This window comes from Gouania willdenowi, chromosome 11, assembly GCF_900634775.1.
Source record: "Gouania willdenowi chromosome 11, fGouWil2.1, whole genome shotgun sequence".
Lineage (NCBI taxonomy): Eukaryota > Metazoa > Chordata > Actinopteri > Blenniiformes > Gobiesocidae > Gouania > Gouania willdenowi.
Genome location: NC_041054.1, coordinates 31,872,712 through 31,886,045, shown reverse-complemented (window position 1 = coordinate 31,886,045; position 13,334 = coordinate 31,872,712). Strand labels below are relative to the sequence as shown.

The 13,334-nt window shown below is 41.8% G+C and overlaps 1 protein-coding gene across 1 annotated transcript; it reads left to right on the top strand.

The window, feature by feature from the left end:
- The first annotated feature begins 6,324 nt into the window (after positions 1 to 6,324).
- Positions 6,325 to 12,631, top strand: LOC114471909 (gonadotropin-releasing hormone II receptor-like). Its single transcript, XM_028460893.1, has 4 exons — positions 6,325 to 6,804; positions 8,523 to 9,045; positions 11,889 to 12,109; positions 12,559 to 12,631. The coding sequence occupies exons 2-4, from the start codon at positions 8,524 to 8,526 to the stop codon at positions 12,629 to 12,631; spliced, it is 816 nt and encodes a 271-aa protein (XP_028316694.1). The 5' UTR covers positions 6,325 to 6,804; position 8,523.
- Positions 12,632 to 13,334: the final 703 nt, after the last annotated feature.

Below are 13,334 nucleotides of genomic sequence, written 5' to 3'. Positions count from 1 at the left end.
GGTTCCAGAGAAGTGGGGCCTGATAACTGAAAGCTCTTCCTCCTATACTACTTTTAGAGATGAATGGAACAACGAGTAGTCCAGCATTTTGAGAGCGTAGTGTTCTGGGGGGATTGTATGGCACTACAAGCTCCTTGAGATAGACTGGTGCCTGTCCATTTAGGGCTTTATAAGTGAGAAGAAGAATCTTGAATTCTATTCTATATTTTATGGGAAGCCAATGCAGAGAGGCTAATACAGGAGTAATATGATCTCTTCTCTTAGTTTTAGTCAGTACACGTGCTGCAGCATTTTGAACCAGCTGAAGTGTCTTAAGCGACTTGCTCGGGCAGCCTGCTAAAAGAGAATTACAATAATCCAGTCTAGAGGTAACAAAAGCATGGACTAGCTTTTCGGCGTCGCCCTGAGACAGGATAGATCTGATTTTAGCAATGTTACGGAGATGAAAGAAGGCAGTTCTTGAAGTTTGTTTTATGTGAGAGTTGAAGGATAAGTCCTGATCAAATAGAACCCCAAGGTTTCTAACAGTTGTGCTTCGTGCCAGAGTAATGCCATCTAGGGCAGTTAGGCTAGCATAGGTTTCTCTAAGGTGTCGTGGGCCCAGTACAATGACCTCAGTCTTGTCTGAGTTGAGAAGAAGAACATTTTGGTCCATCCAGGCCCTAATGTCCTTTAGACAGGCCTCAAGTTTAGATAGCTGATTTGTCTCACCTGGCTTCATTGATACATACAGTTGGGTATCATCAGCATAGCAGTGAAAGTTAACAGAGTATTTTCTCATAACATTACCAAGGGGGAGCATATAGATACAGAAGAGGATTGGACCTAGCACAGAGCCCTGAGGAACCCCGTAGCTTACTTTAGTGTACACAGAAGACTTATTATTCACGTGTACAAACTGGTACCTATCAGATAGGTAGGACTTAAACCAGTTTAGGGCAGTCCCTGTGATTCCAAGTAATTCCTCTAATCTCTCTAGTAGAATATAGTGATCTATAGTGTCAAAAGCTGCACTAAGATCTAATAAAACCAGCACTGAGAGTCGTCCTTCATCTGAAGCCCAGAGTAGATCATTAGTTACTTTAACTAAAGCAGTCTCTGTGCTGTGTTGAGCTCTAAAACCTGACTGGAAGTCCTCGAACAGGTTGTTGTTTTGAAGAAATTCACAGAGCTGAGCTGCCACAACTTTCTCAAGAATCTTTGAAATAAAAGGAAGATTAGATATAGGCCTGTAGTTTGCTAAAGTGCTGGAATCAAGAGTAGGTTTTTTGAGAAGGGGTTTGATTACAGCTACTTTAAAGGACTGTGGCACGTAGCCTATTGATAGGGATATATTTATTGTCTCCAACAAAGATGGGCAGACCAGGGGAACAACTTCTTTAAACAGCTTAGTTGGGATCGGATCTGAAAGGCAGGTCGATGGTTTGGAGGATGAAATAATAGAGTTAAGTTCCTGAAGTCCTATATGTGTGAAACAGTTTAGGTTAGGCCTATTTACATTTAATGGTACAGCAGGCCCAGGTGAAGGCAGGGAGTGGCTAATTTTATCTCTAATCTTATGAATTTTATGGTTAAAAAATGTCATAAAGTCCTCACAGCTGAGGGCTAGAGGAATCATGGGCTCAATAGAGCTCTGACTTTGTGTTAGCCTGGCTACAGTGCTGAAAAGGTACCTCGGATTATTTTTATTTTCTTCAATTAGTGAGGAATAGTATGTAGATCGACTATGTCGTAAGGCTGTCATGTATTCACTATGGCTTTCTTGCCAGAGTATTCGTGACTCCTCTGTTTTATTGGAGCGCCACATTCTCTCTAATTTACGGGTTGTTTGTTTGAGTGTGTGAGTTTCAGAGCTAAACCACGGAGCTTTCCTCTGACGTTTCATAGTTTTTTCCCTCAATGGGGCAATTGAGTCCAAGGTGGATTTTAGTAGACTAGCAGAGCTATCGACAAGCAGATCCAGTTGAGAGGGGTTATAATTAATATCATAGTTATTTATTGGATGGTGCACTGAGTGTAAGGCAGTAGGAATGGCCTCTTTAAATTTAGCCACAGCACTATTGGACAGATTTCTACTCGTAACTATTTTATTGCACAGTGCGAGATCCTCTAGGATAATGTTAAAAGATATTAAAAAGTGATCTGATAGCAGAGGATTTTCAGGGTAGACTTTTAGTTCATTAATATCAAGGCCATTTGTTAGAACAAGATCAAGAGTATGATTTAAACGATGAGTAGCTTCATTAATAGTTTGAAAAAAGCCAACTGAGTCTATTAGGGACATAAAGGCTGAGCTCAGGCTATCACTATCTTTGTCCACATGGATATTAAAATCTCCTACTATCAGTATTTTATCAGAACTGAGGACTAAGTTTGATATAAACTCAGAGAATTCTGATAGAAATTCAGAATAAGGGCCTGGAGGACGGTAAATTATCACAAATAAGACTGGCTGGAAGGTTTTTGATTCAGTATGAGATAAATTTAGAACCAGGCTTTCAAAGGAAGTGTAACTGGCCTTTGGTTTAGGATAGATTAGGAGAGAGGAATGATAAATAGCTGCTACACCACCTCCACGGCCTATGTCTCGTGGCATATGAGTATTTAAATGACTGGGAGGAGTGGCTTCATTTAAACTAACATATTCATCTTGATACAGCCATGTTTCAGTTAAACAGAATAAATCAAAGTTATTTTCTGAGATAAGGTCATTTACTAGTAGAGATTTGGATCTCAGTGATCTAATATTTAATAGAGCACATCTAATGGTTTTATGTTTTGGTGTTTCTAGATTTGAGATTTTAATTTTTTTCAGATTTTTATAATTGATAGCTCTTTTATTTGATTTTATGTTAAAATCATTGTGAAATATGGGTCGAGGGACAGACACCGTCTCCATAAAATAATATTCATCACCATCACAACAGTTGTCATGGCGATGAACACAGCTATCATAATAGCAATGGGAGGGAAACTGTCCTAAGGCAAGCGCAGAGGGGTGTGGAGGACTCCGCCTCTGTAACATGGTCTCATTCATGAGATGTCATAACAGTGACTGTGCCATGTTTTCTGATAGTAGAGATGCTCCCTCCAAAGTAGGATGGATTCCATCTCTTCCTATCAGGTTCGGTTTTCCCCAGAAGGATCTCCAATTATCAATGAAGCCCACCTCGTTTTCTGGACACCACCTCGATAGCCAGCGGTTAAATGGCCAATTATCAGAGTTTGTTCCCCGGTGAGTGTGTTGTCCTCACAGAGGGGGGAGAACCTGTTTGAGACGTGAACATGGTGGTGTCCCGAGCGGCTTTTTGACCTTCGACTATGCTTACCACGGACAGTAACCCACTCATTGCTGGCCGGGGGGGAGGCTAAGCTAGAGCTAGCACGGTCCACACCGGCTAGGTCCTGCTTGCTAGCTTCGCTTTTGGTATCAGGGGTGCGGAACCGCTTCTCCAGATTGTTGATCCTCGCCTCCATATCTAACAGTACGCTACACTTTATGCAACTACCATTGTCCCTAAAGGAGGACGAGGAGTAACTAAACATCTGACACACCGGGCAGGAGAGCGGAGGGGAGGAGAGAGAAGCCATAGGTGCTAAATTTAAGCTAAGCTAAGCTAAGGACAAAAGGAAGTTTAAAGGCGATTACACTGCCTCTAAGAGGCGAGGTTGCTTTTTACTCAACCTTCGTACGTTTAACTGTACGGTAAAAAATTAAAACAAGTGTTTTCAAGGCTAGAATATCAATGACAACAAGTTTGATTAGAGTTAGCAGAACACAGTAGTAGAGCGCTGCAAGCAGCGGTAGAGCGTAAACAGGAAATGATCGATACGTCACCACGTCACCAAGTTGTCATTCACATAAACATTTGTTTCCTTCAGCTTCCTTCCACGTTTAAGCAGGTTAGTCTTCTTTTTCTTGTTGATGAATCGGAAAATTGTTGCAAGTGTGTCGTTGTCCTTTCTTCTCGGAAGAGTGTGGCATGTCATTCATGTCCAGAGGAATCCCTTTCGATATCGAGGAGGCTGCCACTTGTTGTTCAGTAGAGTTAACTTCCTTTTTACTGGGCTCACCTCCATTGTTGGTGGTCACTGCCTTGGCATATGACCTGGGCTTAATGCTCAGACCACTGATGACCACATCATTCATGTCAAATCAGAAACATTTGTCTTTTTCAGCATTTTCAAGATGCAGCTTTCTGACCTGATCCATTAGCTCGATTCACTGCTGATGGACATATCATCTGATAAAAAAATGTTCTTATCTCATCCAACTTCCATTGCAGGGGTTTTCTTTGGGCCCATGTTTTTGGATGACTAAAGCCTGGACCAGGTGGTGGATGGCTGTAGCCTGCTGCTGCTGTCTCAGTGCTGCTGCTGCTATATATACTGTACAGTCCCCTCCAAAATTATTGTAACAATCAGAGCTGTTGCACAAACATTGGCATAAACAATACAACAATTTAGAACGTCCTGAAAAAGAAAGAAACTACTGGTGTACTGAGCAACAGACATGGAACAGGTCGACCAAGGGAATCAACAGCAGTTGACAGAAACATTGTGAGAGCTGTGAAGAAACACCCAAAGACAACAGTGTCATCACTGCACCTCCACAGAGCAGGGGTGAAGGTTTCACAATCCACTGTTTGAAGAAGACTTCGAGAGAAGAAATATAGAGACCATACAAGATACAAACCACTCATCAGCAAAAAGAATCAGAAGGCCAGATTGGACTTTACAAAGTTTTATGAACTGATGAGACCAAGATGAACCTCTACCAAAGTGATGGAGAAAGAAAGGATCTGCTTTTGATCCAAAACAGACAAGCTCATCTGTGAAGCATGGTGGAGGTAATATAATGGCTTTGGCTTACATGGCTGCTTCTGGAACGAGCTCACTAGTCTTTATTGATGATGTCACTCATGATGGTAGCAGCAGAATGAATTCTGAAGTCTACAAAACAATTTTGTCTGGAAATTTACAGAAAAAAGCATCCAAACAAGCTTCATCATGCAACAAGACAATGACCCAAAAATCTACTTGCATAAAAGTAAAAAATAGATCACTTAAAATGTTTTTTTTTTTTTTTTTTTTTTTTTTGGGGGGGGCAATAAAAAAAAAAGTATAAAGACATGTAGAAAAATTGAGGAGGTAGTCAATACATCCAATAAAACATTTTCCAGTAAGAGAGCATTTCCTATTGAGGAATCTCTGAAAAACTATAAGAGCTCTGCTTTTAGTTGCACACAACCCCCCCACCCACCAAGAATATGCAGACTTTTGAGCGGGTGGGTCCACAACCTCCTCAGCAGTAATGTCTATAATGTAAACAAACTTACAAAACATCTTAATGACGTTAGCCTGACAGTCAAGGATACCTGAGGTTTGTTTGTCACATACTACTACTGAATAGTACTTTGTGACATGTACTAAAATAACATGAAGGTGTTGAGCTTTATGTGCACAGTATGCAGCAGGGGAGAAAGAAGTTAAATAATAAATGAGCATTTAACGACAACCTAATGCTATATTAAAAAAGCAGCCACAAAAACGGTTATTGTGGCCCTGTTTGTGCCCTTGTCTGTAGCGATCGAGTGGTCGCTACAGACAAGGGCATTTTAGATGGCAGATTCTCACGCTTCACTTCTTGCTCTCCATTTGAAATGAAGCAATGTGAGTGATGTCACGTGAATCAACAGAGCAGGCCATAGACATATACACATTCTATTGGCTGATCATAACAGCTCTAGGGTACATTCAATAGCACAAATGTAGCAGACTTTCGTCCGTGTGGGATTTATTTTACTCGTAACAGACTTTTTTTGAAATCTAGCGAAGTACTGTTACTTGAAACAAAATTTACTTAAATAAAAAGCCACTCATTTACAGTAATGTTATGTAATTTGTTACTTTCCACCTCTGCCCAAAACACACTGCCAACACAACAAAGGACTTCATCAGGGGAAAAAGTGGAAGGTCTTAGACTGGCCAAGTCTATCACCAGACCTTAACCCAATAAAACATTTTAGCTCCTGAAGAGTAGAAACCCCTAGAAACAACAGGAAGTGAAAGAGGCTGCAGTAAAGGTCTGGAAAAGCATTTCACATGAAGAACGCAACAGTCTGGTGAAGTCAATGGGTCGCAGGCTTGATGCACTTATTGCAATTAAGGGTTATGTCACCAAATATTAAATGTTATTCACTTTAAGTTTATTTAATAATGTCTGTTCCAATACCTTTGGCCACTTGAAAAGTGGTTAGTGTGCGGCTCACCAGCATCCCCTCAGTCACTGGTGAGTCTAGTCTTTTCCTGGGCAGGTGGTGACATAATGACCCGTCGTCCCACAGTAGAGGCAGGCGTTGGCAGCTCGGAGCCTGTCTCTTTCCTGGGACAAGAGTGGGGCCCGCCCAATCTGCATGGGCTCGGGAACGGAAGAAGGTGATCGATGGTCCGTTTGCACTGGCTGGCAGGTAGAGAAGGGAGACGAGCTCCTGGCTGAATGCTCTCGGCGTCTCTCCCTGAGCCAGTTGTCTAGGCGAATGGCCAGGGAGATTAGTTGATCCAGGCTGCGAGTCTCCTCCTGAGTGGCCAGTTCATACCTGAGGGAGTCCTGAAGTGCCCGGTAGAAGGCATCCTTAAGGGTTTCATCATTCCAGCTGCTTTTTGCCGCCAGGGTCTTCTATGGTGAATTCGGCCACTTTGTGAATCCCCTGCCGGATACCCCCCCAGCCGGCGTCCTGCATCTCTGCCCTCGACGAGATGGTCAAAGACTTTCCTCATCTCCTGGACAAAGGAGGCATACAAGTTAGTGACAGGACTTTGACTTTCCCACACAGCCGCCCCCCCACTCTCTAGCGGACCCAGTAAGGAGACTAAGGCTATGCGGGACCTATCAGGGGTTAGGGTTACATACAGGGTTGCAATTCAAAAATTAAACTGAGCTGAGTTAAAAAAAAAAAAAGACCGACAGATACCAAGGTTTCCTGCGTACCTTTCTGGAACAGGAACTCTAGGCTCGTAAACTGAAGTGAAACCGGGAAGATTAACAGGAGGAGATGGAGGGAAAGAAGTGGCTACGGGCAGGACCTGACACTGTGACGCGAGAATAGCAAACTGGTCACTTAACTGGGAGACCTGGAGATTCTGGAAAAGTGTTTCATGCTGACCTAACAAGACTTCCTGGTTGGCTAAAGCTTTCAGGATGGGAGCTACCAGAGAAGCCTGACTAGCTCCGGGTTTGTCATCCGCTGAGCTTATCGTTTGGCCAGACCGTACTGTTACACGGCGGGTAAAAGCTAAGGTGCAGATGACAAACACACAGAGGCAGACCTGAATTTAACTGTTTTATTTAATAACTGAGGGAGCTGGCAAGACCTGGTGGAAGAGAGGAGAGAGGGATTAGCTGAAAGGGTTTAGCAATAATGAGTCAGTAATGACGGACTAAGCGAAGGACTGAAACTAACCTGGGGTCCGCTTGAAAGTGCGAGGCTTAGCTGAATCTTCAGGGAGGCGGGGCCGAGGATGGCAGGCAACGGAGCAAAGGCAGAGTCTGGTGCTGACATGGACAGGATGGCTGGGGATTCCAGGAAACAGAGGATCCAGGCTGGGATTGCTGGGGGGTCTCCACGACCCAAGACAGACGTAGAGATGAGCAGGAACAGGCAGAGGAAGGTCCCAGAAACGGAGACCACAGGAGGCAGAGGCGAGACAGTAAAAGGGAGAGGCTGGAGCCGATCTGGTGAGCGTTCTCTGAGTTAGCTACGGTCTGGTACTGACTGATGGTCAGGCTTATATGGGACTGTTAATCAGCTCCTGCAGCTGGAACTCATCAGCAATCAGGCCATTCACTCACAGCACCACTGAAGGAAAAGCAAACAGGGAAACCCTAAGTGGCACTAGAGGTGGAGGGCGTGACAGTATGAACCTAAACAATAAACCTGATCAGATTTAGTAAAACATTGATCCCTGAGGAGAAATATGGTGACTGTGACATTAATGCTGTTCTCATACATTTTTATATGACATAATTAATTAAAAATGAGCAGTCAGAATAATCAATGTCAATACAACTTAAATCTGCCTTTTATTTGTATCTTACTTTATTATTGACATACATTTTTGTGTAATCTTCTTTATTTATTTATTATTATTTATTTTGCATTCTATATTTTTTTCTGAAAAAAAATTTTTTTTGAGAAGGGAAAGTTTGCTACATTTTGTTATACTTTCTCAAAAAAGTGTAATTTTTTTTATTGTTTACAAGTGTTGTTAAATGTGTCACTACATTTCACTTAATTTAAAAATACTTTATTTGTTTGTATTCTCAACTTTATTCAAGGAAATTATACTCCTAAATTTTTGTCTTTTGCCCCATGACATCGAAAATGGTATTGAGTATTGAGTTTTTTTCCCTAAGTATCAATATTGAGTTTGAAATTCTAGTATCGTGACAACCCTAATATATATATATATATATACACACACACATATATTATATGTATGTATTTCTCTTTATGTGTCAGGATGGCGGTGAACCTTTCAGTGTGGGTGGATTCGTTCCTAAATGGTTCGGTTCCCATGACGTTGAACTGGTCTCCCTCCCCCCCAATCTGGGTGACCCCCACCTTCACGGTGGCAGCCCAGTGCCGCGTGGGGGCCACGCTGGTTCTGTTCGTGTTCGCAGCAGTCAGTAACCTGTCGGTGCTGATCAGCGTGTGCTGGGGGCGGGGCTACCGTTTGGCGGCCCACCTGCGGCCGCTGATCGCAAGCCTGGCTTCGGCCGACCTGATCATGACCTTCGTGGTGATCCCGCTGGACGCCGTGTGGAACGTGACGGTGCAGTGGTATGCTGGGGATGTGATGTGTAAGCTGCTGTGCTTCCTCAAGCTGTTCGCCATGCACTCTGCGGCCTTCATCCTGGTGGTGGTCAGCCTGGACCGCCACCGAGCCATCCTCCACCCCCTGGACTCACTGGACGCTGGAGTCAGGAACAGACGCATGCTGCTGGTGGCCTGGACCCTGAGCCTGCTCCTGTCCTCTCCTCAGGTACACAGTCCTCAATATTACGTCAAAAACACGTTCACTTCTAGAAGAAAGCATGAACATGTGTACTTGGGGGTTTTTGAGTATTCTGAATCTGGCAAATCAATGGTTCCCACTCAAAATCAAGAAATCCAAGATGGCCATGTGTTGCCAATTTGAATATTTTGTCATAACTGGTTGTATTTGACACAGAAACATGATTTCAGTGGCAAATGGTTTTCAGGGTCAAGGAATTCAATAATATCCTAAAATACTGTATATTGTGTGCTCGAAGCATAATCCGAGATGGCCGCCATCCATATTGCGAATTTCAATCTTACCATAACTTCAGTTCTGTTTGACGTGGAAACTTGATCTTTGTGGCAAAATGTAGATTTTTGGGGACAATGAAATTACAATTTCACCTTTTCCATGTGTAAAATACCCAAACTGGTAATACGGATGGAGGGGATTTTTGATTTTTCAGCGGGAACGATTAGTTTGATAGCGTGGATCCCATTAAAAATGGATTCAGCATTTTCAAAAACACCCATGTACAAATGTTCATGCTTTCTTCCAAAAATGAAAATCTTAGCATAATATTGCTACATATCTGCTGGGCTATATTGCAGTTTTGGTTGCTTTGGTTCATTTTTCAGATCAAAATTGAAATTGTCAAAACTATCTGTTTCTAATTTATTTGATCAAGTTGTAAATGCTTTGGTACATCCATGCAAATGATTGTGTTCTCAGCTGTTTCCTACGTTATCAATTGCTTATGTCATGTTGATCAAAATGTATTGTAATGGGTCTCTGTTGAATATTCTGACCCCCCCCCACAACATTTACGCATTAGTTCATAGCATCAGTCTTTACATGCAAATTAGTTGAACATGTTGTCATAATATGTCAAGAATATTTCTATACATTTCCTTTAGACTTATTTTCTAAATCTGTCCTGACTTGGTAAATTGCTCCCTGGTGAATTTTGACTTTCTCTAATGAATCAATCAACTGGCAAGTATATATATATATACTGTATATATGTTTTTTTTCTTTCTTTGTACTATGCAGAGATGTCTTTTCCTTTCTGCATCACAGTGATGTGGTCTGTCAACAAATTACAGTACAAACAATAAAAGCTTGAAAGTGAATTTTGTCCAATCTCTTGCAATCAAACTCCCACATACACTACGGTGTAACCTCCAATTTACAATAATTGTCATCAACACTTTAGCCATAGTTTACATCAGAACATCCCTCCAGAATACACTGTTATATTGACAACATGACTAAGCAATATGACCGTCTTATTCATACACAATGACACAATGACTTGTCATTCTGATGGCACTGACATGTTCATTGACACAGATATTTACATTTGTGAGATAAACTAAGGATTTTGAGCAAGAGAATGACGTTTGCCAGTAATCCATGGTGTTTTGCTATTTGTACAAATTTAGTTTCATTTAGTAGATTTTGACATCGTTTAATACCTTTTTCAGTTAAAATGACAACTTGTTCTGCTTTTGGTTGCTCTAAATAATCAGGAAAATGTCACTTTTGTTTACAGAAAGGGGATGAAAACTGTTGTGACCCAAAGAAAAATATGCTCTCCTAAGTGACAGTGTGCTGACACGCTCTGGTGGCTGAAGTTAGAGAGTAATCACACACAGTTGATCAGAGCATCAGCCGTGCACTTTTTAAGAGAGAGTAAAGGTCCCTTAGGTGAGCTCTTCTTCTCTGCTTCATTGTTTACTACCAAACCTCAGAGTTGGAACTGTCGCTGCCTGTGGTCACAAATGTTTTTATCCTCTTTCTGTAAACAAAAGAAGTTTACAACTGCATATTTATCTTTTCCTGGTTTTTTTGAGCAACCAAAATAGGCACAAGTTGTCATTGTGACGGGAAAAGCTGCTAAATGAACTAAACACCAGGTTGAATGCTTCATTCCAATAGAAAACAATGGGATGTTTACAGGTCGTGGGACATAGATCTACTAATAAAGACATTTAGAAGATTTCAGGACAGATTTGTAAAAACAGGATGATCACTTTAACATCCAACCAGAGAACACATGCTGTCTTAATGTTGTGTTGTAGAATCCAACCCTGGAATGTTTTGTAAATGTTCAACATCTAGTTTGGAAAATGACTGCTGATGCTAACTTCTACTAGCATGACTGCAGCTAGCTGTGAGGTGAAACTGAAACCCGTTGAGAAGGTTTGGCTTTGATCGGAGCACAAAGATGATGCTGAGGTTCAAAACACACGTCGTACGTAGAACAGAGAAATAGTTTTTTTGTTTTGTGTACATCGTGAGTGTTCGTGATTGTTGGATCTGGTATTTTCCTGTTCTCTGTCCCGTGTTAGTGGAGATACGTGGGAACCAATCACTGAGCTGTTTACAAGCATTCACAGATAGTTGGCTGCACACGTCTCTTATGAAATCATGTTTAATCAAACTTTGCCAACATTACATTGTGTTCAGTCAGTTTATGTGTCCCCCACCCCCATCTCCCCCCTCTGTGATGACACACGTTTACACTCACATGAACACAACCTCAGAGATGTTGCACAACACGTGGAAACATCTCAGGAAATCCAAACCAATGATGACTGATCAGTGTAGCTTAGTGCTACGTGTTAGCATTAGTAGCTAACGACTGTCTGAGTGTAGAGCAGAGGATGATGATGTCATCATTACAACATGAATAATCTGAGGATTATTCATCAGGACTTGGTGTTTCCTTCTGGAGTTTGTTGAAGAGAAACAAAGACGTGTGACGTTTGTTTGGTGGAAACAAACGTCACGTTCTTTTGTCTTTGCCCATCACTCATTCTCCACACTCTCTCCACCCTCAGCTCTTCATCTTTCGGACCATTAAAGCGGACGGAGTGGACTTCACTCAGTGTGTGACTCATGGAAGCTTCCAGTATCGCTGGCAAGAGACGACATACAACATGTTTCACTTTGTGACTCTGTATGTCGTCCCTTTGCTTGTCATGACTTACTGCTACACTCGCATTTTCATCAAGATCAATGAGCAGATGCACAAGAACAAAGGTGTGTCATCCCCCTACATGCCCACACACACACACACACACACACACACACACACACACACACACACACACACACACACACACACTTTTTAAAGTGTACCTGTGGTGTAAATGTATATACCAAAATGTGTATAATGTGTTACAAATAAACAAAATGTGTGCACCTTTTTATAAAAAACAAACTGAACGGACTTTTTAGAACAATTTTATATCATGGGACATAAACTATGGGTGTCGCCATTTTGAACAGGATATGACACACGTTGGTTGATTCCTGTTAGCTGTTGCTAGGCGACAGTAATCTGTTGGTTGACAGTTTCTAAACAGTGGTGGAGTGTAAAGCCAATGCTGATTGCTATGACAACAGAAACATTTCTTTAGCATCTCTGCTAAATAATGACACTAAGTCAGAGTTATCCAGACGTTGGCTCCTTAATAACGGTACGGGACACACGCTTAACCTCTTCAGCCCCACCGGACCCTCCCGCGGGGGCACCTCCAGCCTCTGTGACTCTCAAGAGTCTAAATGTTGTAAAGAATGAATGAAATCACACATTCTATACCTCTCTGTAATTCACAGAAACTATAGAAGCTAAAACTGTAGCTAACCCACATTAACAGCACACACACCATTACATTATGTTCAAAGAGGGAAAACTCTGTCTTTTTCCACTGCTGTGAGTGACAGAATAAACACAGATCTCTATAACAAGAGTCTACGTGAAACTACAGGCCGAGCTGAATCCACTGATATACAGGTTGGGTACGTTACGCACCAAAACAACACCACAAAAAACAGAAAATACACAGCAGAAAAAGTCAGCAATGATGACAAATGGTGTCTTATCTTTGTGGTTTCTCATCAAAAGTTGTTCCATTGTGCATAAAAGTCCATATTTTCATTAATCAAAATCATATTGTCAGATAAACACCACCGTTACACACATTCAGGCATTTCTCAGTCAAGAAATCCATCTAATGAGCGCATAAATGACAGGTCCCTCCTTTACCCAGCTCTGATTGGCCAGGGCTAAAGCCACTCCCATAGTATTTGATATCAACAATTTCTACGAGCTGTGAGCTTTACAACGCTGTGTCAAGCATTCTGATTGGTCAAAGCATTGCTGAACTAGACACATGCGTAATGGCATCAGAGTGGAATCAGAAAAAGCATTACCCATGGCACAGCAGAAACCTGGATAAAAATCTATAATATGTGTTTTTTTCCAATCAAAATGCTACAAA

Excerpts from the sequence above, each read along its gene's own strand:
- LOC114471909 (XM_028460893.1), top strand. The coding sequence starts at position 8,524 with ATGGCGGTGAACCTTTCAGTGTGGGTGGATTCGTTCCTAAATGGTTCG. Across the intron at positions 9,046-11,888 it reads TGCTCCTGTCCTCTCCTCAG|CTCTTCATCTTTCGGACCAT; the intron begins GTACACAGTCCT and ends CTCCACCCTCAG. Across the intron at positions 12,110-12,558 it reads GGTGTGTCATCCCCCTACAT|CCCCACCGGACCCTCCCGCG; the intron begins GCCCACACACAC and ends TAACCTCTTCAG.